We start from the raw sequence: 25,042 nt of genomic DNA on the forward strand, positions 1-25,042 counted from the left end.
ACCAGAAAGAAACCGAGATATTAACAATACTTTCTTAACATGCTGGCAATCTAGTAAACCGCTGTCATCTACCGGTTTGCCCTAACCTTCCCCTTCTTCGTTGGTCGTGCGGGGATCTCGAAGAAGCTGGCTAGCTCGCCCTCGTTCCAGCTCACCCTCCTTGGCCCAGTGCGCCCCTGGCCAACGTGGATCGTGTCCAGGTGCTCGAGATCCAGAAGCGTGGTATCGTTACCAAGATGTAGAGTAGGATCCTCATGCTCGGGCATGAGATCCATGGCCTCAACCTCGTCACGGTCCTCCGCCTCTTGCTCCGACTCTTCACCCGCGACCTCATCCTCATCCTCGCTTTCATCCTCACCATCGCTCTCATCCATCTCAGCGTCGCCGTCCTCCCCTTCCTCGATCTCATCGCCCGCGGCTGCGATTTCCCCCATGCTGGACCTTATACGCGCCTTCTCCTCCAACCCCTTCTCCCTCATCCCCTTCATTTGTCGCTCTGCCAGCCAGCCCGCGATCCACATCTCCAGATCCATATGGCCATACCCGTCTCCCTCGTCGACTGGCAGTTCGGCCCCATTGCGCATGATCAGCATTTCTCGACCACGTAGTAGGTGATCGAAGAACGTAGTCCACAATGCTTCTTCCTCCGCATCAACAGGTCCTTGGTCTTTCCAGAAGTTGGGCAGCTTCGAACGTAGCACGCCTTTCAAGCCCGAGGAAACCGCGAGGAGATAGGCAGAGGGATATGAGAGCATGCTCGCAACTGTGAGGTGGGTAATCGGCACGTAAGAAGCGAGAGCGGAGAAGAACTGCGAAGGGAAGGCGATAGGCAAGGTTGGAATGACAAAGTACGGCCCAGGTTGTTTGGTCGGCATTGCTTTGGCGACGGCAGCCTTCTTCGGTGAGCAGACGCGGTGGCCGGTATGGCCTACGTCAATATCCGGGGACGGCATATGCGTTGGCAGCGCACAGCCCGATCCCGATGGGTAGGGTGGGGGAAGAGCCCTTACCTTCTTTATAACATACTGCTTTCTGAACGCCTCCAGCGGGGTTTGTCCCAACGCTTGTCCCGCCTCTTGCAGCTCCTCGTACTCTTCCCTATCGGTTGACACTTCATGCTCGAACGCACTGTCTCTCGCATACTCAGTGACAATCTGTTTCAGCGAGCGAACCCACTCAAACGCATCTTCATCGAGTAAGTCCAGAAATCGGAGGACCCGCGTTTTCGTCTTGTACGCGAAACATATATGCAAGAGGCGAAGCTTTCGAAGCTCATCGAGATGTTTTATCGCATTTTCGAACAAGTTCCGGTAGTGTAGTGAAAGATCAGTGTGCTGGCGGGTCAGCCGGCGTGACGAGACCAACGGAGTCGCATTATCGTCTAGAGAAGCCTGTGGGCGCATAAAAGCTTCGTATTGGCGTTTAGCTTCGTAGTAAATAAGCTCCGGCTCGACTGTTGCAAGCGCTTCGTCAAGGGGCGGTAAGTCATCAAGGTCCGACGACATATCGATACTGAGCGAATTCGTACGAATTATGTGTGCTGTAGGCCGGGTTGGATAAGTTTGCTCGCGCGATTGTGGAGCCGCCGTGAGACAATGAGAGGAGAAAGGCCCAACGAAGGGACGTTGTGCTAGCAACCAGAGCTCTGAAATTGAGCGCCCGGTTGCTAGGGCTGTTTGAGCGGCGGGCGGAAGTTAAATTGACGCAGAATACGCATTGCTGAGCGAGTGAATGGTCAGCAAGCGGTGGCAGCTACCAAGACATACACGAGTATTAACAGAGTGAAAGGAAAGCGCGGTGGTGGCCACCACCAGTCGAATATCTCGAGCGTCACAGGCCACTGACCGAGGGTGAGCGAAGAGCGACTGAATATTGTTCCAGCAATTCTATCCGATGCAAGCGCCCAGCACCCGCTCTGGATATGGTGGATTCCACAAATGCCCTAGATTTGCGTATCGTCCTTCAACTTTTCTATTTGAGATGGGTTTCCTTCTGCATGAGCAGGTCCTCGCAGTGGTCCATTCTCTTCCTCCAAAGATCATGTGTTGGCAACTCTCGATACTCGGACTGATAAGGACTGGCTGACACAATTCCTTCCATGTAGTGACCATAAACCGTACACCTCTTCCCGGTTAAACAAGGGTATCTCTATCAGGATGACGAAGCCGCATTTCATGCCGAGGCATATATAGGACCTACACCACGTCTCGCTATGTCTCACGGCGATGAGGATGGTCGTTGATCGGCCGGGATATCTCCGCATATCGTGTCGGGGCCGTAGTAAATGACTCGGCTATTAAAGATGTTAAGCTGGTGATGAGACATTTGATTCCACCTCCTCGACGTATCGCTCAAGGCGTCTTTTGTGCACCCCATACTATGGACTCCATGAGCGCATAGGGCGACGAATCCAGATCTAATCCCAGAATTGGCGACTGACTCAGAGAGGTTCCGTCACCGTTGAGTGCCCCATTGAGCTCGTCCGCGTTGAATGTCGGGAGAGAGGGTGAAGATTGTGAGCCAGAGTCGCTGGCCTTCCGGTTCATCGGTGAGTAATTAAGAAGGCGTTGGAGGGCAGATACTGATCGTGTGATTGGCGCAGATAGCTCTGCTGGATCCACGTTGGCTGTGACATCTCCAAGGACTTGCACCAGGTTGGTGAGGAGGGACCGAGCTCGTTCGTTACGGTTGTGCTCTTGTAGGATTCCAAGCAGCAACGCGGAGCTAACCGATCGATGAACGGAGGCCCACGATCGTGTCGCAAAGGGGGTCATGTTCTGCAGGCCAAGAAATGCTTCGACAGTGTTTGCCAGACTATCGATGCAAGTCTTCTTCAAGTTCTTTGAAAGATCGAAGCCGGCGGTGCTCGGGCTAATCGCAGGTCGACACAGCTCGGAGGTTATGTACGAGATGTGGAGGTAAAGGGCCCAGTGCTCAAGTTGGTCGCGCATTGATCGACATCTCCTAGAATCTTTTAAATAGTCCGCTGCGTCGACCATAATCTCTTGCAGCTCGTTTCGATGCTCGGTAATCCGTATGAGTGCGTCGTGTGAGTTTTGTGGTCGCTGCCGCTCCCGAACGATATCGAGACCCACTTTGCAGAGTCGATACATGCTCTCAACGTAGGTTCTGGTCCCTGGTGCAGTGTGCGGGCTCAAGGGAACGGTATGGTCGATAGTAGTAGTTGACGACGCCCTGTCATAGGAGATGGAGAGCAAAGAGTCTTGCCACAGCAACGCCCACCAGACCTTGCTTCGAAGAAGCTTGATCTGCAAAGGGGTGGACGGTGGACACATCCGATGCAAACCGAGGGTCTGCGAAAGGCGGACGGTCAAGCCCATGAGACTCCATGCGACGCCGGCATTCATGTTGTTGGAAATGACATTCCCCAGAATGAGAAGCGTCTCAATGTTGTCCAACGTCGCATGGGAGAGGAAGTTGGTGAACCGAAGACACTCAAAGCTGCAACAGATGTAGACCTGCGAAGTCAACTCCCTCTCTTTTCTCGGCAGAGTGGAACATTGGCATCCTGATGCTAGGATAGCGAAGACGAGACCAATCCAATGGAAGTCTTTTCCGTATATTTGCTGGTCTGTAATCCCGGCGGTGCCTTGCGAGCTTGCACGGTTGATCAGGAAAAGTAGTAGGTCTGATTCAATGCCTTCGATATCTGCAACGGCAGGGTAGACGACGTGGGCTGTCTCTCGATAACACCGGAAGAAACTCAAACACTCAGCATCATTTGGCAAAGCGTTTGCGAGTTCGTTGGCACGGGAAATAGAACCATGTGGAAGGCCCCAAAGGTCGACGAACGGGTACGTGGCGGTTTCGTTATCTAGACCAAAAATCGGCAGCATGCTCTTCTTGCCCAGGGCATCCTGAATTCCCGGCCATTGACTGTCCCCTCTTCCCAATGCCATGACGAGCGCCGGCACGGAACTCGGCCCAATGTGGATGGTCTGGCCGGTAAAGTCGTTGTGCGTGTGGACGCCTTGCGTTCTAACATGGCTCGTCTCGCCATCCATCGGCGCAGCAGCGGCCAGAGGTGTGTTCCCAGCGGTTCCTGGTGAATATTCATTTGATGGTGGATTTGGTGGCACTTCGGAGACGCTGCTGATGGAATTCTTCAGGTCAGCCAGTGACTTCTCCGCTGTCTGGAGTTTTGCGCAGATGCGCTCCCAGTCCTGAATCGGTCAGCGCTCTGTTATACTTCCCGCAACCGATGTGCGAACCTCTCGCGGCAGCGTAACTGTTCCTCCGTGGATGTGGACCATCCCATTGGAAAAGTCATTGCCATTCTGCCCCATGCCCATGCTGATACGTTTTGCGGGTGGATGCGTCTCGCTCGGAGGATGGTAGGTGCAGAGCTCTGGATGCTCGCGCACGACGCATGTCTTGCATGGCACGTTCTGGTCGCACTTGACTTTGCGCTGTCGGCACGGGTAGCAGGCCTGAATAATAATAAGTTAGCTAGAGTCTAGAACAACCATTTCGAGTAACATTGACGCCTCTCTCCGCCCGCGTCAGCTCTGGCATGACCTCATCTGGAGGTGTTCCCATGCCATAAGATGGCACCGAAAGTCGACGAAGCTGTTCCCACTCGGGTCGCGATTTCTTGAATAGACGGATGCCAACATTCCGACAACAAAAAGGCGCACTGCGTACCTTATACTCTCGTGCCTTCCGCTTCCGCCTCAGTATCTCGTCGATATCGGCTCGGGGTGGCATGTCCTGCCCTAACGTCGACGACGCGTGCGACTGCTGATTCGGCGTGCCTTCGTCCATGGCGGCGGCGCGCGTATCATCGATCGGTCTGAGTGGTGAAAATGAGTCGGCGATGGTGAGGTTTGAGGAGATGGTTTGAGCAGATCGGGTGGGGCGCGGCCACTGGACCGGGACCTCCATTCATGGCGGAAAAGTCTGGCAGAACCAACCATGATTGGTCAATCTGGCATGACTAATTGGCGCTAAGCACATGCCCACCCTCAACTCATCGGTTTTCTCCCTCGTATCTCAAGCCTCACATGAGTCCAAGGGGCATTTTGCGGTAATTTCTTGCTCGCCCAGTGCCGGACCGGGGCGACTGAGGTTTTCACGCGGAAATACCGCCACTCTCGATACCGAGGCGCTGGCTCGAGCCTGCCCATGACGTCGCACTGGGAAGCTGAAGCTCTGAACCGCAAAGCCCTCTTCCGCAGATACACGTCATGTGCAAGGTTTGGGTTGTGGGGGATTCTTACTAAGTTCTCGAGCTCCTTTTTACGCTTGAAGGGAGTTACCTTGACTGCCACGAATTGGCCATTCCAGCAACCCGTCCGGCAGAACACAACGAAACTCGGTTCGTACGACATGAGCCGAAAGCGAAGCAATCCTTTGGCCTTCGGCACGGAAGTGCAGAATATCCGGAGAAGTTGGTCAGGTGCGGTATGGAACTTCTGCAGTCACTGCTGGAACAAGCGATTTGAACGACGATCACTGATAAATTACTAAATTACTTTACAGGCACCGACCTCGGGAGTACAACTCCATGCCTGGCCGAACTTTCAACCGTGATACGCCTTACGCGCCGCTCAAGGCTCTGCGATACGCTCGCAGGCCCATGGGAATCTAGAACTCCATCCTCTCGCGGAGGATATCAACCACCTACGTCGCTTTACGGCATTCCGCTTGGCATGTCTCCACGCCGAGTGTACAATTGACCAATGATTGGTCCTCTACCCGCTCTTTGACTGTCGACGAACCCGCTTCATGCACTTCAATCCGCAGGAGAAGAAACAGTGTGGTCTGACCAAAAACCCATCTTTCCTGACACCCGATACACCTGTATGTTCGACCTCACGCAATTGCGTCTGCGCGCATTCACGGCTCTGGGACTGAACCTGGCCGTTTCTCCAGGTTGCCCTGATTCTCTTCGTCCGGGCTATATGCATAATGGGAGTGCTTGCGAATGTCCGCGCCCTTAAAGTAGAAGACGAAGGGGATCGCACAGCAAGCCAGCCCAATGAAAGCCAGCAGCGTACTCGCCCACTCGTAACCCAGGCGGTCGTACATCTGATTTGTGAAAAGCACGACCGCAGCTCCCCAGAATGACCGGATGAACGTCTTCGCAGCCAAAGCGGACGCAGCCTGATGTTGGTAAGAGTCGACGAGGTAGTTGTTAGCCGAGTTGTATAGGAAGATGAAGCCGAAGCCGACAGGGAAGCCGCCGAACGCCGGGCCGGCCCAATGCAGCCTCGGGTATGATGTCCATGCAAAAATGAATAAGCCGATGGGGATGCACCAGCAGGAAATCATCATCGGGATCAAACGCGCTTCTGCAGGTGGATTGCCGTTGTGCTTCTTGACGAGATATAGGTAATGCTTGTTGACCAGGGGCGCACACGCGGCGCTAAGCACGACGCCGACAGCGATCGGGATGAACATCAGACCGGTCGTACCAGCGCTGTAGCCTTTGCCCTTCTGGTAAATGATTGGGTACCTGCTGAGGTTAGTCTGAGCCATCTTACTTGTGAGAGGGGAGTACTTACGCAACGAAGAACATGTACAGCAGCCCGTACAAGACCGACATGTACAACGAGATGAAGAAAACAATGAGCTCCCGAAACAAGAGCTGGAATGGTCGCAGAAGGAAGAGCGTCAATCGTTGGCTCAGGGGTCGCATGTCAAGATCCTCTTCAGTGACGAATTTGTCGTCCCCCGTCTCCTTGCGGAGCTCTTTCGCCCTCTTGGTGAGTAGCTTTGGTGTGTAGGTTTCAGGGACGGTGAAGGAGATAAGGATCCAGACGACACCGCTCAGGATGAGTTGGATCCAGTATAACCATCTCCAGCCACAAGCATCCGACAAAAATCCACCTGCAAGCGGGCCGATGGCAGGGCCGATGAAGGGAGCAGCCGAGAAGGCCGCCATGGGAACACCACGCTCTTCGTTCCTCCACAGATCTGCCAACGTCCCTCCGACGAGCGTCATCGGCGCCGAGAACGCGATGCCGGCAATCGCTCGAGTAACCAGCAATGTCGTGATATTCTTCGCAACGGCCCCAGGAATGGTGAAGATGACAGCGACAAAAAGCGTAGTCGCGTAAATCGGCCTGCGTCCCAGGATCTCGCTCATGGGCGCGAAAGCCATCGGACCCACACCGAATCCCACGACGAACAGTGTAATAGTAAGGAGCGCAACCTCCTCACTGACGTGAAATTCCTCCGCCACGCCCTCGATATCTGCCGTAATGACCGCGCTGTTAAAAGCCACCACGAAGCACGTCAGCGCCACGCACATGGTGCACCACCACTTGTACGCCTTCGACCAGTTCTTCGGATTCTCGGGGTCGTCCACTTTCCAGGTAACGAGTTCGTAGCGCTCGATGTTGCCGGTGACATTGGAGCGGATTTCGCGGAGTATTTGCCCATCGATCGTTTCAGCCGTGTATTCTTCGAGGTCGGCATCGCGACTGAGGGTTCGGATGGGGAGGTTGACGATGTCGGCGCCGTCGAATGTGGGTTCATGGCGGCCGGTGATGGAGCGGTAGATTGGTTTGGGAGGGTCGTCAATGTGAGTCATCTCGGAGGACGAGTCGCTGTCGATTTGCGGATTTATTGATGGTTCCGCCATGGAGGATGTTTGTTATATTCAAAGAAAAGAGGAAGGATGTAGTCTACACTCTGTGGTATGTACCAGAAAGATTTATACTCTATTGCGGCGACTGCCAAAGGGAACACGAGGAATCCCAATATTAGATAAAGAGAGACTTCCAATGACGGAGGGGAGAGTAATAGGAAGTGATGAGACGCGCTTGACGTCCTCTTGACGCTTGTGTTGTTCCCTCATCCAAGGGGCAATCCCACGGTATATATACATCATCCCCTATTCTCCTCGCCCCTCCTCGCCCGAGCCCTATGTCTTGGCATGATAACGAATTCTCCAAATTCGACACCTTCTAGAAGGCCATCACGGAGTTCGCTCGGAGCGCAGCACGTGTTGAAGATATCAAGCTTTGGGCGTGCCCAAGCATCGGAAGCAGATCGCGCCGCTAGGCTTGATCTAGAATGGTGGCGTTCCGGTTCCGGTTGGCGGGTCCACTGTGGCGGGGAGATAACTCGGACGAGGAACTTCGTAAGTGTGACGAGTTTTAAGTGGACGTAGGATTTTTGGAAAGGGATGAGATATTCGCCCCGCTTTGTGAGGGATAACTTTCGGCTGGTGTTTCGAAGAGGGTGGTGCCCGAGAGCTGACCGTGGGGGTTGCGTCAGTGGCTGGTGGAGACGTTTTGTACGCAGAATGCTGGAAACTTCCGAGCTGAGTGTGAGTGTACTCGACGTCTGAAGCTAATAAGGGTAGGACAATGTTTCCAGGGTGATAGCATCTGCTTGGAGCATTACTAGTTTGTTAGGCAGAGCAGTAGGCTGGATGGAACCTCGTCACGCTTCCCGACCCCGTACGGGCATAGGAACGACGTAACGCTTCAACAATGCCCAGGCTGCCATCCCTCGCCGACCCGCTGTCAACCGCCATTACTATGTCGGAAATGGGAACTGGGACGCTGCCACCGGGTGCTTGATGACAATCGCTGTCTGCGGGGAAAGGCGATAAGACAGGCAACCAATGCAACAGACGCAACTGACCTCGTACGACCTATGGCCATTCTTACATCTTTTCAAATTCCGTATTGGCTTCTTCTAGGTCTCTGCAAACCCGCCTCTCACGCAGCCTGTTGACCCACAGGAGTGTTTTCCCATCAGGCGAACGGTACTAAATCCACACCAAACCTCCCCCCTCTGGACAATGAACGATGCGTTATATTCAGCTTCAAAGAGTGTACAGAAAAGAACCCGCCTACTCGCCGTCTTTATCCGGCAAAAGTTCCAGGCCGACCGGAAAACCCCACCCCACTTAGCATGCCGCCAGCCGTCGCCGACTTACACACGCAGTTCGGCACACCTGCTTCGGCCCGCATGCAGATCGCCGCGCGCGAGAAACCTCCTCGCTTCCTCGGGCGTCGCCCCCGTCGCATTAACAATCTTCTCCATCATGTTGTCCAAATCCGTCGAGGTAAATTCCCTGCTGGAGGTCGTCCAGCCCAGTTCCGTCGGCAGCCGTTCATTCTCTGCATCGCCCAAATCAGCCCATCGATCGCGCAAATCAAAGGAAAACAAAGAGAAGCGCATTCCATCCACAGTGAGATAGATAGCATCCACCGAATGAAAATGCTGTTGACTCACCAAACAAATATTCCACCAACTCCCTCTTTACCGTCCCCGACTCCACGTCGCCCAGAATACCAATGTACGCTGCGGTTTCGCCAATGCTAAATGCGTCGCCTAGGTCGGACATGGAGAAGGTCGGGTTAGTCTTGTTGGACGTCTGCACGCGGGCGAGGCGTGCGTTGGCACCCATTTGGATGTCGATGACGGGGCCTGTCCAGTAGGATTGGGTCTGCGCGAAGACGGTGGCGTTGAAGCTGTGTGAGTCGTGGGTCCAGTAGTAGTCTGCGCGGCTAGACACCATCTCGTGTCAGTTGGATATTCTTAAGAGCAGGGAGGAGAGATGATGCACAGCCAATTTGAAGGAATCGCAGTGTATACGGCTCTGATGAGGAGATGGAAGGGTGGAAAGAAGGGGAGAGCATACCTCAAACTCCCATCGTGCTCCAAAATATTATGCCTGCTCAAATTGTCCAGGTCGAAGGTGGTACCATTAGGCTCCGGACTCGTCGTCATTGCCTCACCAAAAAGGAACTTTCCCAGCTCGGCGCTGATGTTGAGAGCTGTGGAGAGTGCGGAAATCGTTCGGTTTTCGGTGATGAACTTGCCGTCGTGGGGAAGGAAACCATGATTTGCTAGGCTGTTCAACATGGGGCATGGTGCTCGCACTGGGAAGTAATTAGTATAAGAGGAATTGTGGGAAGAGGAACGTTTGAGGGAGCATGTATACCATCGCCGGGCCCAGCTGGATGCCACTTTGAGAAGGGATCATCGCCATATGCTTGGGCAAGGCCAATGCAAAAGGGAACAGACGAAAGTGCTGAAGTAAGTCTCATCTTGCCTGCTGTCTTTCAACTGCACGAAAGAACAGTCTTCAACTAATATTCTTATACTTCCTGCGCGACCAAGGCATCCATATATACTGATCCCTCACCATCTCGCCAAAATCTTTAATATACTCGTGCGTTTCATCCATGCACCTACCGTCATTCGCGGAATATCAACCGGGTACAAGGGTAAATCATCCAGCACAGCCTCCTCCTGTCAACGTAATTACCTCGCACCTGATTGCACGAAGCCCCAGTCCTCGTTGCACTGCATATTGTTAGTGGACTTCCGTTTTCGTGATGAATACCTGATCCGGGGCGTGTCGCGAACGACACGACCAGTGCTGCGACACTAGGGAATTTGTAGAGCGGGGCAACATTGCGGTTGTTACGGCTACACCTAAGCTAGTCGACCTTGCGCGCTCCGCTATCTCCGGTGCCGAGGGAACGATCAACGAGCTGGCCAATGGGTGGTTTAATGTAAACGAGCTACGTAGAATGGATGCACTACACCTACTCACAGGATTAACAAACTCTCCACGGAGGCCGTCTCCCACGACCCTCATTCTGAACCCTCGTTTCTCACCTCCGCCTCATTTCCATCCTCTGTTCCGGCCCTTCCAGATCCAAGCAGCTACCCACCCAGCTCCCAGCGTCAGGCATGCCCGGCTTCGTGCCTACCTCCGCCATGTCCTCCTCTTCCTCCTCGCTGGCCCCATCCCATCGCCTCTTCCACCAGTTTCTCAGCTTATGGAAGTGCTTATGCCCATTCTTGACCGTGTTCACTGTCCGTGTCGCCGCCTTCGTCGTGCCGTCAAGGATGGGCTGCGTAAAAGCGAGGAACAGCACGGCAATTATGATGAAGACCGAGACGGGAACCATTAGTGCCAGGACTGTGTGAAGAGTTTTGTTTTTTTCGGTGCCCGTCCATTCCCGCACGTTCATGCTGAAGAGAGAGGTAAAAAAGCTTAGCGGGAGCTGCTGATGTTAGCGCGCTTGGGAAGGGGAGATGAAGCCTAGGTTTGACGTACGAAGATGACAGTGAATATGGTGAATATCAGAATGGAGCGGTTCTGCCGACCCTGAGTTTGCGCGGCGATACGAGCAAAGTACGCTTCGATGACGTTGCTCTGCTTCTGCTTCATGTCGAGCAGGAATTTGTATTCTTCGAGTGAGTTCTTCGTTTCTTCGCAGAGATGTTTTAGCCTCTCTTGATAGCGTATGACCTGAGTCTTTGCATCCTCGAGCCATCGGACCGCTTGGCCGTGGTTTCCAGGCTCAGACTTGTCCTTTGCCCTATCCAAGAGCCCATAGGCGTGTATGAGATCATTGACGACCACGGCTTGTTTGGAAAAGACGGTGTTGATCATGCCTAGCTCATCTTGAATGTCACGTAGCTCTATCAGGGCTGTAAGGTCATGGCTTGGGTTTAGTGCCTCAATGATCTTCTGGAACTCGTTGCCCGTTGCTGAGCTGTGGTATCCCATACGCTGGAAGATCTTCGATGCGCTCGCCTGACTGTCGCGGAACTCCTTGAACGACTTGATGCGGTAATCAACCTTCAGAAGTAGTATGCTTAGTGGTCCATTCGGAATCTAGGAGTGAGCCTTACCAATTCACATAATCTCTCTTCAAAGAGAGTAAATACTTGAAGGTCCTCGTCGGCAGCTCTATCGAGAAACACGGTGATCGCGTGCCATATCGTGGCGGCTACGAAATCGAATGGGTCGGAACATCGCCTTGCAAAGCGTTGATCTCCGTTGATATCCGCATACAGCTGATAGCGTAAGTCTCCGGGGATGTCAACACCTAAGTCGGCCGGACTCTTCGCAGATTCGTTCGTGTGGCTTCCACGTCGGGAGCCGTTTTCGCACCCAGTTCGAGGTCTAGAAGCTGTATCCTCTTTGGGCGTGAAGAAAGTCGCAACCGTGTCTGAGAATCATGTCAGGGAGGGGTAAATCACCGGAAGCTAGGCAGACATTACTTGAATCAATCACATAGCACCAGAGCTGATCGACCATCAGCACTTTCGCGTCCTCTGCCCTTGTCGCGCGGTTCTTGGCCTGCTCAAAAATTAGAGCACACTCGTCAGCTATGATGGGAACAGCTCACGGAATGAAATATCTCCTTGGTCATTGGATCATCATCCGCAGGCTTCGTGCATTTGTAGAGAACCTGGTCTTTATCACGAGAACCCATGTCCTCTAGATGGGGATCGCCGAACTGATCAAGAGTGCGCCGGATGTGTAATGGGAGGCCCGAGGTGTCGACGAGATACTGCCATATCAACTTATGCTCCATTGAGACTCCGCGCTCGACTGCACGGTTCCGAACCAAGCTAACGGGCAACCTCAGCCTTTCCTTGACAAGCTTGTTGCGCGCTTCCATACTGCCAAAGGTATCCCAATGGAGGTAAGGCATCTGGATACGGTTAGTCATGGACATTTGGAGCTACAGTAACGTACATAGAAGCATAGCTGCGGAGACTCAATGGGACTGGAGATTGGCGCCACGTATTGCTCTATGGTCTCACCCATGATCGACTCCGTTTCGATCGAGCGTTTCGGCAGGAATATTTGGCAGAAGGACTCCATGTACCTCCCATGCGGTAGTCCGTGACGAGAGTTCCTCTGTTTCCGCGTCCAATATCCCTCGTCCAACACAGCACTCGTGAGTCTCGGTCGATCTCTATCCTCGCGCAGCTTCTGGGTGATTACTGAGGGGTCTGGCACTTGGCCTTCACGAATCTTCTCCTTTATCGTACCCACAATAATGCGGTTTTCGCGGATCTCTTCGACTACCTGTGCCGCTTCGGGAATCAAATTAGTTCGCTTCTGCGTAGAGACGTTCTGTGCCAGTTTAAGCAGGTGAGCTTGTTGACGAGGATCCATGAGAACCTCCTTCAGGTCGGGTACAGCTATGCCCTTCGCTTCTACACGCTCTTTGGCTTTGAGAAGATTTGCTACGAGAGGATCCTCCAGGGCATTTTCCAGTAACTCGGTGGGCGTCTCGGCCATTGTTATATCTTGTGGGCTAGCTGACTGAGCCATGATCTCCGTTTCCGCACTGGTGGGCGTTGACTCGGCGATCTCATCAAACCACTGTTTCTCACGCTCTTTTTCCACAGCAAGGAAGATCTTCTCGACCCAAACAAGATGATTACATGGAATGTGAATCCAGCGGAAGCGACTGGCTTCTGGAAGTGAATACGCAGAGGGTGAGCTAATGTCACTCTCTGCGTCATCGTCACGCTGGTTGTTAGGGCGTGAGGACTCCTCGCGACTAGCCTTGGATGGATCCGAGTCGACCAATGTGGATGCGCTTTGTGGCCGACGTTCGTGGTGGGCATCCGCGGATCCTTTGCATGAGTTCTCAACCTGAAGCTTTAAGGGCTGCTTCGCGTTACCCTGGCGATCGGGAGACGAATTACTACGCGGACGAGGCCGATTCGGGTTCGGCTCGGCAGACTCTGAAGGCGGAGGCGGCGGATCTTTCCTGGCGGTTTGTTCTATTGCCGTGGTGGGACGAAGGGCTGAAGCAATTCTGTTGTTGAGACAAGCCTCAGGGCCGTCCTCAAGCAAATCGTAAAGCAGCGGATAAACCGACCATAGCTTGATGCCCATTTGGTTGTCCTCCTCGAGGTTGTGGAAGCGATGGACTTCGACTGTCAATTTGTGCTCTAGCCATCGGGGATCCAAACCCTCTCCTCGTACTGTTGCGATCGCCCTGAACTGAAGCTGAAGCTTTTCAATGTATTTGGCATATGCCCTGGAATTGGGGCGATCGCCAAAGCGGGGAAGAGATGCATGATCCGCAATAATAGGAATTAGTTCCTCGCAGTCAACTGGATACCGAGCTAAGCTAGCGCCGTCCAGTGCTGCGCTTCGCTCTTCGACGACCTGATCTTCTTAGTAAGATGGAGGCATGACGACAGCGCTGTGGACGCCTTACGAGTCGGGCGATGGTCGTAGAACCGGAGCCGGTGCTGGATTTCGCCCTCACTTGGAGCTTGGACGCCATCGCCTCGTGGAAGCTCCAAATCTTCTCCATATTGATTGTGAGGGGTTGGAATACGCGACTAAAGCTGCCGACTCCGTCGATGTTCTCGATCTTGAGCAAATCTTGGCGCACTCGCTCACTCATGGGTATGTTGAGGCCTAAGAGATCGGCAACGGCTTGCTTGTATGTGCTTTGGCACAGCACAGTACTTCCATGATCTGGATAAAATGGGTCAGATTTTGTTGGGTTGAATACGACGGACTTACGAGGCGTGCCGAAGAATGCAACGCTAATACAGTCTCTCTTGATCTGCAAAATCCTGGGCTTGTTGCTTCCGTTGGCTACCACTAGAGCCCTCTTAACCACAATGCCGCCAGTGCTGTGCCCGACAAAATGTATGGGACGGTTGGAGCCTAGGCCCTGGTCGTCCATTTCGCGAAGGAGGTCTTCCGCATACTTTGTGATGCCGTGGGACTTGGCGTCTTCCGGAGGGTCAAAGGTGTACATGAACACCCGCGCATCTGTGACTGCGGAGAACATGTGTCTCCATTTCGACAAGTCTCGGAGGTCAGGCTTTGGCTGGCCGGGATATCGAAAGGTGACGATAGGGTTCGCTCCGATTGCTGGAACGGCGACTATGCTATCATTCTGTCAGCCCGAGACCGCTTCAATACAGCATGTGAGACATACTCAAACCTGGTAGCCTGGCTGGGTGGCGTAAAGCACTTTAAGGTCATTGTCTACGGTGTGACGGAATTCGGGACGGAGTCGGACGGGACGGACGCTAAACGGAGCGGACGAGGGCTAAGATGTAACCCGGTCTGGAATAGAAAACATATCTGCCTAGGCCGGTGGAGTGAGCAAGCAAGATGAATAGCAACTGACCGGTGCAGGTCCTCGAACGCATCCATAGCTCCCTGTAGCCGAACATGGAGTGATATCTGAGGAAGGCTGAAGCTAGCTAAGAATGTGAATATAGCGTGAGCCGGTGCTCGCGATGCTTAGACACGCAATGAAGGACATGAGGCAGCCAAGTCGTGCGACATTGTTTTGGTGGAGCGAATAGATGGCGGGGCCCCGCGCTCCGCACAGCGTAAACAGGATGCGTTATAGTCAGTCGTACAAACCCTGTTGCGAACGATTCGTAAGTGCTCCCATAGGCGCTGATGGAGGGCCAGCTAGGGCGTGATTGAGGCTCCGGTGTGTTCGTGTAGCCGTGGTCTGATGGAGTGATCGCTACAAGGCTAAGGCGCGTAAGCCAATGTGCATGCAAAATGACTCGGACAGCAGAGAGAGACGGCACACTTCGAGACAACGAAGATCAGGAGAACCAGCCGCCTCTGCGGGATTCGTTGCTGGTCGCGAATGAGGTGATAAAGCCATGGCTAAGCGAGCGTGCCAACTCATTCCCGGGAAGTCGCGATGAAGAGAAACGTAAGGTTGCAACACGGCAACAAAAAGGAATACACTACGGTAAATCCCGAACACATGCCTGGATGATCCATAGCACTGAGGCTGGGGCAAAGTGGCGGTTGAAAAGCGTAGAAAGTACATTTTGAACTCAGAGGCAGCCGGTCAAGGATGCGGCTGCGTGGAATAGCATGGCAATCCGCCGAGGTTTCGTCGTACTCCGATACATAGGGAAGGAGCATTCTGAGCTGGAGGCAAGAAGAATGCTTGCCTAGCCTGCGTAGAGTGAAGCCGTGAGAGTATGTGTAGGGACAGCCAGCAGTCCGGGACAGGGCAAGCTGCGACTGTAGCCCGATACGTGCTCTAGCATCTATTCTACCCTCATGCGATATCAATTTGCTTAAGGCGAATAGGCTGCTGATGAAATGGGAGATAAGGCCTACGGTTGAGCTACTCGCATGCAGCTCGCTTGGACCGCACAAATGACCTCGGGATTTTCTACCATCGCAAATATCATCCCGGCGAGGAAGTCGATGCCGAGAACACGGTCCGGAAAGCTTCGATTTTGCTGCCTTTACTATGCGCGCAAAGAACGTCCCTTTTTGATCAGGGTGCCGAGCGGTGTAGGACGAGCGAATAAGGAATGCGGTGAGAGCTGACTGAACTGGGATAATAGCTACTCAAAGTCGCAGCTTATGCCCTAGAATGACATGTCAGCAAGATGCACAAGCTCAGTGACGTCCAAGACTCTAGATAGACGAGGGAGAAGGAAGTGAAGCAATAGCGAGCAGTCAGGGGACGCTGCGGAGAAGGTGGTGCTCCATGCCTTCTCCATGACATGAGGCAGAACAACCAAGGGCACCATATTCTGTCTCTCGTTGTCCTACAAGTGACCGCTTCGACGCGTCTCAGAGCCCGAGAAGTCGGACTGAAACTGTGCGTAGACAATGTTAGTCCCCGGATATGCCTCCGAGAAACTGCCTGAGCGGCGAGAAGGCATCGATTCGGTCAAGCGCACGCTCGTATGCGCTCAGCAATGTATTTCCCAACTTCTAGAGCCGGAGGTCTTCTTTCCGATAGCCACTTTTCCCGCTCGAAGGAACACAGTATTATTCACCGATCAACGATTATTTCATGGACCCACTTCTTGCATCTCGCCCGTGTCGCCAATGATCCCCTATTGGATAAGGATGCTTGAGCGATCCCAACGCTGTCTCGCGCAGCTTTGGTGGTCGGAAGGAGGACTCACAGCGTTTGTACGACCCAACGCCCCACTCGATTCTGCAGACAGACGGCACGATCTCAAGGCCGCAGCGGTGGCCTTGCTATGTGCAACAGAGCCCAGCACGACAGGCGAAGCTGCAAGCCAGGCCAGCTTATGTATGCGGCACTGCGGACAACAGGCCCTACGAGCAGGGTACTCACTGCCGGCCCGAGCATGTCCATATCTCTACAGAAGGCCTGCATCGGCGATGTGGCCAGGGCTCCCGAACCGGCTGGTGCTCGCAGCTTGACGTGCTCTAGCTGCAGACACCGGCCCAAAGTCTGACGAAGGCATTTTTCAGCGTGCCAAGCACACATGCCAGAAACCGCTTCGCTCGGCGATGCAGCCAGCGACGCGCAGCCGGCGCAATCCAGGATGCGGGGGAGGCTAAAGCCGTCGAAGAGCGTGCCGGCCAACAAGCGGCCGTGACGGCGCAGAGGGGGTGGATTGGTTATGGGCCTCAGCAGCTCCGAGTCCTTCAATTAAGCACCCAGCCTGCCGGTACGCAGACGTCGCAAGCGGCGCTCTTCAGAGCTTGCCGGCCGACGGTGATTAGGCCCAGGAAGTGACTCGGCATGCGCAGCGGAGCTCAGTCGTGATGGTGGGTAGCCAATCCGCGGGCGCCATGACGCCTGGCGATGAGATGCGGGAGCAACAGTAGCGGCCGCAGCTGAGCGCCGCGCTGTGCGGTTTCATCTTTCATCAGTGTCCACCCGGCGGAATATGGTCGTTCGGAGCGGTGGCTTTGGGGGGGGGCATGCTGCGGGTGCTCCGCTGCGCGCTGTGGTGGGGTGGACGTGGCTTGCTGAAGCAGGTGCGCCGAGACGAGAGGAAGGCGCGCTGCACGTTCTGCCACTTCTGGAGCAGCAGAGCGCGAGTGATGGGCAGGTCGTTCGGGGAGCCTCAGCGACGGCAGACGACGTGGGCTCGTAGGGCAGAAGCGAGCCGAGGGGAAGCAGCGGGAGTCGTTCCGCGGCGCGCGCAGAGGCCATCGGTTATCCCGCTTTGGCCACCTCCGGCCTGCGCAGGCCAGCATCCACCGCGTTAGAATTCACACTATACTGCCATCAGGGTGTCTGCGCAGCGAAGGCGCCATTCGTCCCGCCAGTCGAGCAGCCCACCGGCCCCGTCGCCGCACCGCGCCCCCACTCGCCCTCGCCCGCAGGCCCAGCGTAAGGTTACAGACTCCAGCGCCCGATCAACCCTACCCGCCGTCGTCGACCAACCGCTCCGCCGGGTCGTCCCTCACGCTCTCGGTGCCCATACTCTGTGCCCCATTGGCTCGCGGCCGCAGCGACCGTGGGCGGCGCATTCGGTCGAGCTCTCGACGGCGTCGTCGGGCGCAGGAGCGCAAGGCAAAAGAAGGCAATCTGTCTTCTGCAGCACTTAGCACTTGCATCCAGCACGCAGTGGACCCGCCCGTCTCAGCTGGCCAGGACCCGGCCTCTAAGCACTTCTGCCCTCAGCGAGCCCACAGTCCCTTGTCCCACACGCAGGTCGTCGTTACTTCCAACGGTGAAATGGGTAGGCGCCCCGGGTCTCCAACCCTTGGAACCTTCCCCTCTTTCCTCCCAACTCTACCACTCTCCCTCGCGCCATCTGCCTCCTCCCTAACCTGCCCTCTTTGCGCTGACCACGACGCTCAGATTCCGGCGGAGACACTTATCGCCCGTCCGCGGTAAGTCTAGCCCGCCGCTGCTCCCTTTTCTGCCCCCCTTCCAGCACGAGCATGGCGCCGGTGCCCCGCAACGCGTGCCTGCCCGCCCTGCGAATTGCGCCTGTGAATGCGGCGCAGCGTTGGCGGCCAGCTCGGGGCGCGCAAGGCAGCAGCCGTCGGGTGGCTGTTCACGTGACCCCGCCGGAACTTGCCGCCAAGCCGCTTGACCTCACCTTGCGCTCCGCCTGCCGTTCGCTGCGCACCTCACCTCCAGCCCGACGTTTCCATCAAATCGCGTCGGCTCCTCTACCTCCCTCATTCCTCCCCCCGCTCACCGTCCCTCTCGCTGCTCTCTTACTCGCTGCCGCCTGCACAAGCTGCCGCAATGTCGTACGAAACTGACAGCTATGACCAGCGCGAACGCGACCGCTCTCCCCGTCGCCGATCTCGTTCGCCGCGTCGCTCTCGACGCTCCTACTCTCCCCGCAGCCGATCGCGCAGCCGCGACGACTACCGCCGCAGTGAGCGTCGGTCGCGATCGCCAATAGGTGGTGCCCAGGGCACGGGAGCCTACCAGTCTTACGGATCGAGTCGTGGAGGCCCGCCGCGCCCCCTCGACGCAGGCAACAAGGAGACCATGATGCAGACTATCCGCGAGTCGTCCCAGCAGGACCGCCGTGTCTATGTGGGGAATCTGTCCTACGACGTGAAGTGGCATCACCTGAAGGACTTCATGAGACAGGGTACGTCCGCGCTTGCCCAAAGCTGGCCCCCGCTAATTCGACGCAGCCGGCGAGGTCTTGTTCGCAGACGTGTTGCTGCTTCCGAATGGAATGTCAAAGGTAATAATATGATGGTTGGTCTTGAGAGGGATGGAGGTTGACTGGCTTTTGCTTGGGTGTAGGGCTGTGGCATCGTGGAGTATGCAACTCGGGAGCAGGCGCAGAACGCCGTGGCGACGCTCAGCAATCAGAACCTGATGGGTCGGCTCGTATACGTTCGCGAGGATCGAGAGGCCGAGCCTCGCTTCAGCAACCCTAGTGCCTCGCGCGGAGGCTTCGGCGGCGGTCCAGCATTTGGCGGTGGAAACTTTGGCGCCGGCGGTGCTGGTGCTTATCCTCCCCCCCCAGGCGGAGCCCGACAGGTCTATGTTGCCAACGTTTGTACCCCTTCATTTTTCCTACACCAGTTTGCTTGATATGCTGACTTTACGGAATAGCTTCCGTACAATGTCGGCTGGCAGGACTTGAAGGACCTCTTCCGCCAAGCAGCTGTCACCGGATCTGTCATTCGCGCAGACGTCCACATGGCTCCGGATGGCCGCCCCAAGGGTTCCGGCATTGTCGCATTCGATACCCCGGAGGACGCTCGGAACGCAATCACCCAGTTCAATGGATATGAATGGCAGGGACGCAATCTCGAGGTGCGCGAGGATCGCTTTGCTGGCGCCCCTGGCGGTGGATATGGCCGTGGCGGCTTCGGAGGCGGCTTTGCCGGTCGCGGAGGCTTTGGTGGCCGCGGCGGATTTGGTGGCCGCGGTGGCTATGGAGGTGGCTTCGGAGGACGTGGTGGATATGCTGGCGGCGGAGGAGGTTTTGGTGGTGGCCCCAGTGCTGCTGCCCCCGCCTACGATGCCACTGCTACGTCGAACCAACCGAATCCATTCACCGACTTTGCAACTTCTGGCGGAGAGCCGAGCAACACCATCTATGTCCGCAATCTCCCATGGTCTACCAGCAACGAGGATCTGGTTGAGCTCTTCACCACTATCGGTTCGGTCAAGCGCGCTGAGATCCAATACGAACCCAACGGACGCTCTCGCGGCACCGGTGTCGTCGAGTTTGAGAAGGGCACCGATGCCGAGACCTCTATTCGTGAGTACCTCTAGGTGTATATGGAAGACGAAAGCTAATCCAAAGCAGAGAAGTTCACCGGTTACCAGTACGGCGGCAGGCCGCTTGGCTTGACCTACGTTCGCTACACTAACCAGAGCAACGGCGATGCCATGGAGGGCACCGAAGCGACCGCCGGCCTGACTCAGGACCAGATCATGTAAAGATGGTTAAGGTGGAGGTATCTTTCTATCTATGGTAAAAGGCTGCCACGCCCACGTTCGGTGGTTATGGTTCATGCTCGTCTCTCTGTGGGCAGCTCTATCCTATGGAACCATCTTTCTTCCATATTCCCGGCATCTCTCTGCGAGACTGCATTCCACGAGGCGGATAGTTTGAGTATGGGTGATCAAATGGAGGGATAATCTTTCTTCGGCTGGGCGAAAAAATTTCATACTGTACTCTAGATTGCGAAAAATGAGCTGGGACGTAGGTGTCAATTCCAGGCACTTTCATGCTCCCGCTTCGAGGGGCGGTGCTTCAATAAGATCCTTCTATCAAACTCAAGATTGTCTTCTTCAATTGTCCTTCGTGCACTCTAGATTTTAAGGTAATTTAGGCTGCAGAACACACATCTCGAGCTAGGGATAATAAAGCTTCTGCCTTCTATGCTTCAACAATGCTTGAATAATCGTCATATGGACTCTCTGAGCATCGCTCTACGCCTGCTGCAGGAGACGCATCATCCATTCATACACCGCCCACTGGACCGCATTCACAACAAACGCTCGCACGCTGCATATTCCCAATCCACGGAAGAATGCACTCGCACCCTCAGCCCGGTACGCCTCTCTAGCAATCTCGAAGGTACTGAGTCTTTTCCGGTGCCTATGGGATGGCAGTAGTGGGTGCTGTTCGGCTTCAGCGGGTGATGGTGGATGTAGTAGCTGTGTCTGAACCCTCGTCTTGATCACGTCTAACGGGAAGATGGACGCCCATGTCACTACTCCAGCCAATCCTCCACAGAACAGAACCTTCAGCGCCGTTTGGCGATCGGTGTCGTCGGGGGAGCTGAAGGCTTGTTTGCTCCACTCATAGGACCAGAAATAGAACCCGTATCCCACGGCATCCCTCACACTCGTTATCCCGCCACCATAGTATAATCCCCGTATCCCTTCACGCTTCCAGATGTCCCGTGCTATCGTGAAGGAGCTTGTATAGTGGTCAGAGGAGACTTGGGCTCGGCATTTTATGAGCTCCGTGGGCGCGGATATGACAAAGGTTGCGAGACCGCCGGCGGCACCGGCAAGCCAGACTTTGGAGAGGGAGGTAGGGACGGCGGGGGAGTCGTGGAGGAGGGCGAGCGTGCGGTTGTAGGTTACGAAGAGGATGGCATTGAGGGCGCCGTAGCCGAGAACGGGTGCTGTGGTGCCTATGCTGGGGGAATTGAGTATCAGCCGGCTGATCCTATAATGAAGAATTGTTACTTGGGGGAAATGAGAATGGGCCTACCTCTGACTAGAGTACCAGCGCGGTCGAAGTGTTCTTTGAAGCTCTGCGGTGATGGTATGGCTATTGCAGAGTCGGGAGTTGGAACTGTCTTTCCGGCCTGTATGCGGGTCTTCACGAGATCAAGCGGGTTACCGATCAGAATACCAGCGGCGCCGGACAGGTATCCGGCCCAGAAGTCGGCCGACATGTCTTACATGAACTTTGAAGCAAGCAAGCAGAGCAGATCCCGTAGGAGGGGTCTTCGTATAGTGGGGCAGCCATCCGAGGCACATCTCAGTCACTATTGGCGAAAGCAGAAGGCCTTGACCGCGACGCGCGCCCAGTCATGACGCAAGGGACATGAACAGCTGTTTGCGAGCAGACTCCGAGATGCGGCGTCCTTGGTTCCTGCCCGGAATCTGGAGCCGTCTGGTCTCAGGTGCGGTGGCGCAGGTGAAGGGTGAATCATCCGCACGGGCCATCTATCGACTCCTCATATCCCCCGCTCACCGCCACCTGTACCTCTCTCCTACATACACTCACGCCAACCCTCGCCTTCTTTCCAATAGACTCACAACACTCTTTTATCTAGACACTTTCTTCTGCGCTCGTAAGCCGGGAGGACTTTGCGCGTCTGCAGCACGTCGCTAATTGTTAATTATGCGGGAGAGACTGAAGCTATTGCTCCGAGATCCCATTACAAGTACGTGGACAACGTTCTCACCGCTTCACAGCGACTGACAGCTCGCGAAGCTTCTTCTACGCTCTAGCCTCATAATCCCTTTATACCGTTCAGACAAACGCATCGACCCGACGCCGCCGAGAATCGCAGTCGCCAATGCCGTCGCAACCGATTGATGACCCCGGCTGGGACTTCAGCTCGGTTCTGGAGCTGATAGACTCGGACCTCCAGCACCATGTTGTTTCACCCACTCTACGCCCCGCCTCCCGGGCCCTGGATCATATATCCAAGAACAAAGTCCCAAAGGATGCGGAAGATAATCGGAGCCTGCATCTGGGCAGCTTTGGGAAACTGTTCGAGGAACTGGGTCTGTTCAACGAGGAGCCACTCCCCCCGGTGTCACCAGCTGAACCTCTTTCCGACGACCCAAGCAGTTCCGATGATGCTCTTCTTCCCCCGCCCGTTATTGAAGCTGAGGTGGAGACCAAGGATCCGAAGCTGGCAAAGGAAGATGTTGTCGACACGAATTCCATAGTCAAGGAGGTCTATGATACGGTCGCTGATGACGCGTATACCGGCATGACCCGTAAGCAACGGCATCTCGCTCGGAAGAAGGCAGAGAAAGAGCGCAAAGCCCAGCAGCAGCCGGAGAAGCAGCTGGCTCAGAGGGAGAAGGTACGGAAGAATCTTCTGAGAGAGCTTATCGACTCGTCTGTTCCGGATACGCCTACGCCAATCAACGGACCGGCATTGAAGCAGGTTCAGCCTCATTCACGATCCAACGTGGGGGCTAAGATACGTCCGACTACGCCCGTTGAGCTTGATGACCTCATCAATGCTACCGAGCAACGGAATAGTGCCAAGATCCCGAAAGTGTTTGGGGTCACAAAGCCCTCTAAGCCGCCAGCAGCTCTACTCCACCCCACATCTTCACCATTGCTCAACTCTTCCGCACGACCTTTCACGCCTGGTCAGAGTGAGCATACTCTCCCTTTATCCCAGCCCGTCGACGTGGATGCTCCTTCATCCGCTTTAGCGAAACGAATTCCAAACGCCGCGGCACAGTATACGACTTTCGGTACGCTCGCTCCAGTTCAGCATGCATATTCGGTAATACAGTCGAGCGCACACGGGTATTTCACCTCTCAGGTCCCGCCTTCCACCGTCTATGGCCACAGCCTTATCCCGCGGACCGTGCAACCTGTCATTCTCCAACGCCCCGCACAACCTGTGGTAGTTCCCCAGCCGCCGGTGGTTCCTAACACGCCCGTGAGAATCCCCGGAGCACGCATTACGGTTAGGAACCAAGTAGACCGAAATCTTCGTTTCTTAAACCAGTTGATATTCGACTTCCCGGAAGAGAGGAAGTGGCTTGTTTCTCCGATGCAATTATGCAACGAGAAGACAGTCACCGAAGGTATCCATGTTTTCGTCGACGCTTCGAATATTATGATCGGTCTCCGAGATGCACTTCGAGAGCATGGTGTTTACCAACCGTTCGATCTGTCTTTTGATAGTCTCGCTTTGTTGATGGAACGCCGCCGACCTGTCGCGAAGCGTGTTTTCGCTGGCTCTCACCGAGAAGCCGCCCCGCTACCTCACGTTACGAGACTCTTTGAAACGTCGAAAGCTGTCGGCTATGAGAATGCTGTGAAAGAGCAGGTTTTGATACGTCGCGAGGAGACGGAGAAGAAGAAGTTCTTCAGGGACGTGAAGAAAATGGGGTGGCAGAAGGCTGCTCAACGACGCTCAGGCAACGACAGTGGCAGCGACTCAGAGACGGGTCAGCTTGCCCAGACCCTTGCAGCCCCGAAATGGGTTGAGCAAGGGGTCGATGAGATTCTTCATCTCAAGATGTGCCAGAGCATCATTGATACCGAAGTACCCACCACCATGGTTCTTGCTACCGGAGATGGCGCGGAAGCGGAGCACTCAGATGGATTCCTGGCTCATGTCGAACGCGCTCTTAAGAGAGGATGGAACGTCGAGCTGGTCAGCTGGAGACAGCAGACGAGCGGCGGATACAAGAACAAGAAGTTCAGGGCAAAGTGGGGGAACAGGTTCAAGATCATCGAGCTGGATGACTACTTAGAGTCGTTGATTGATACACCATAACGTTGTAGCGACTCTGAAGGAGTATTAGTGCTACCTAGGAGTTGGATTGAGGTACTTCGGAAGAAGACCTCGAAGCTCTAGTACTACGACCCGTGAGCGACCCACGAGCGAGCATTGTCTTTAGCTATTCATCAACGCATACCGGATACTGTCTATCTTTCCAGAGCATCTAATCTTTGGTTCCAATTATGTGATGTTCACTTAGACATCATTTCTTTCCATCCGGCCGGCACGCCAATTGGCTCCGCATAATCAAAGGCCTATCTCTTCCTATGCGAAGCTTAGAAAACGATCGAAATACTCTAGCCTATTCTATTCATTGGCATGCTTGATGGTGGGAGTCCTTTAGCCATTGGAGGCACGATGCGCAGTTAACCAGTAAGAGCAAGCCTTAACGCAAAGACGTGCAGTGAAGGACGACACGGCTGAGGCTCTCCAGGGCTTAGAGCGGCCCATGTGTTTTTGATACCCAACCTCGCCCCAACCCCAGGATCTTAAATAGAGGTAGCCCACCTGCCCACTAGGACCCCACTTATCCGATCTCGAAGTCCATACGAACCCTTTGTC

At 54.9% G+C, this 25,042-nt stretch overlaps 9 protein-coding genes across 9 annotated transcripts; 2 read left to right on the top strand and 7 right to left on the bottom strand.

Annotated features, from left to right (window-relative positions):
• Positions 1–2: 2 nt before the first annotated feature.
• On the bottom strand, positions 3–1,058 carry BU26DRAFT_525700 (uncharacterized protein). The gene is made up of 2 exons (XM_033830564.1): positions 1,011–1,058; positions 3–893 (listed from the first exon to the last, which is right to left on the bottom strand). Exon 2 carries the CDS (start codon positions 873–875, stop codon positions 69–71), a length of 807 nt encoding a protein of 268 aa, XP_033675796.1. The 5' UTR covers positions 876–893; positions 1,011–1,058; the 3' UTR covers positions 3–68.
• Positions 1,059–2,351: 1,293 nt separating this feature from the next.
• Positions 2,352–4,785, bottom strand: BU26DRAFT_511942 (uncharacterized protein; the record flags this gene model as incomplete). The annotated part of the gene is made up of 3 exons (XM_033827342.1): positions 2,352–4,184; positions 4,233–4,451; positions 4,666–4,785. 3 exons carry the CDS (start codon positions 4,783–4,785, stop codon positions 2,352–2,354), a joined length of 2,172 nt encoding a protein of 723 aa, XP_033675797.1.
• Positions 4,786–5,674: 889 nt separating this feature from the next.
• On the bottom strand, positions 5,675–7,756 carry BU26DRAFT_189897 (MFS general substrate transporter). Its single transcript, XM_033820500.1, has 2 exons — positions 6,528–7,756; positions 5,675–6,478 (listed from the first exon to the last, which is right to left on the bottom strand). The coding sequence occupies exons 1-2, from the start codon at positions 7,607–7,609 to the stop codon at positions 5,860–5,862; spliced, it is 1,701 nt and encodes a 566-aa protein (XP_033675798.1). The 5' UTR covers positions 7,610–7,756; the 3' UTR covers positions 5,675–5,859.
• A 1,359-nt stretch (positions 7,757–9,115) lies between these two features.
• On the bottom strand, positions 9,116–10,052 carry BU26DRAFT_525704 (Cloroperoxidase). Its single transcript, XM_033830565.1, has 3 exons — positions 9,929–10,052; positions 9,626–9,866; positions 9,116–9,491 (listed from the first exon to the last, which is right to left on the bottom strand). The coding sequence occupies exons 1-3, from the start codon at positions 10,032–10,034 to the stop codon at positions 9,137–9,139; spliced, it is 702 nt and encodes a 233-aa protein (XP_033675799.1). The 5' UTR covers positions 10,035–10,052; the 3' UTR covers positions 9,116–9,136.
• A 306-nt stretch (positions 10,053–10,358) lies between these two features.
• On the bottom strand, positions 10,359–15,010 carry BU26DRAFT_190170 (uncharacterized protein). The gene is made up of 9 exons (XM_033820503.1): positions 14,715–15,010; positions 14,291–14,664; positions 13,977–14,242; positions 12,491–13,924; positions 12,138–12,446; positions 12,010–12,088; positions 11,638–11,957; positions 11,057–11,584; positions 10,359–11,003 (listed from the first exon to the last, which is right to left on the bottom strand). Exons 1-9 carry the CDS (start codon positions 14,759–14,761, stop codon positions 10,608–10,610), a joined length of 3,753 nt encoding a protein of 1,250 aa, XP_033675800.1. The 5' UTR covers positions 14,762–15,010; the 3' UTR covers positions 10,359–10,607.
• Positions 14,874–15,979, bottom strand: BU26DRAFT_190258 (uncharacterized protein). The gene is made up of 2 exons (XM_033820504.1): positions 15,328–15,979; positions 14,874–15,268 (listed from the first exon to the last, which is right to left on the bottom strand). Exons 1-2 carry the CDS (start codon positions 15,576–15,578, stop codon positions 14,986–14,988), a joined length of 534 nt encoding a protein of 177 aa, XP_033675801.1. The 5' UTR covers positions 15,579–15,979; the 3' UTR covers positions 14,874–14,985.
• Positions 15,980–18,740: 2,761 nt separating this feature from the next.
• BU26DRAFT_441703 (RNA-binding domain-containing protein) lies at positions 18,741–20,411 on the top strand (the record flags this gene model as incomplete). The annotated part of the gene is made up of 5 exons (XM_033824470.1): positions 18,741–19,098; positions 19,145–19,197; positions 19,260–19,514; positions 19,575–20,229; positions 20,278–20,411. The coding sequence occupies 5 exons, from the start codon at positions 18,741–18,743 to the stop codon at positions 20,409–20,411; spliced, it is 1,455 nt and encodes a 484-aa protein (XP_033675802.1).
• Positions 20,412–20,906: 495 nt separating this feature from the next.
• Positions 20,907–21,886, bottom strand: BU26DRAFT_497269 (mitochondrial carrier; the record flags this gene model as incomplete). Its single annotated transcript, XM_033826282.1, has 2 exons — positions 20,907–21,619; positions 21,700–21,886. The coding sequence occupies 2 exons, from the start codon at positions 21,884–21,886 to the stop codon at positions 20,907–20,909; spliced, it is 900 nt and encodes a 299-aa protein (XP_033675803.1).
• A 317-nt stretch (positions 21,887–22,203) lies between these two features.
• BU26DRAFT_190753 (uncharacterized protein) lies at positions 22,204–24,846 on the top strand. Its single transcript, XM_033820506.1, has 2 exons — positions 22,204–22,381; positions 22,432–24,846. The coding sequence occupies exon 2, from the start codon at positions 22,517–22,519 to the stop codon at positions 24,473–24,475; it is 1,959 nt and encodes a 652-aa protein (XP_033675804.1). The 5' UTR covers positions 22,204–22,381; positions 22,432–22,516; the 3' UTR covers positions 24,476–24,846.
• Positions 24,847–25,042: the final 196 nt, after the last annotated feature.

This window comes from Trematosphaeria pertusa (assembly GCF_010094035.1).
Source record: "Trematosphaeria pertusa strain CBS 122368 unplaced genomic scaffold BU26scaffold_27, whole genome shotgun sequence".
Lineage (NCBI taxonomy): Eukaryota > Fungi > Ascomycota > Dothideomycetes > Pleosporales > Trematosphaeriaceae > Trematosphaeria > Trematosphaeria pertusa.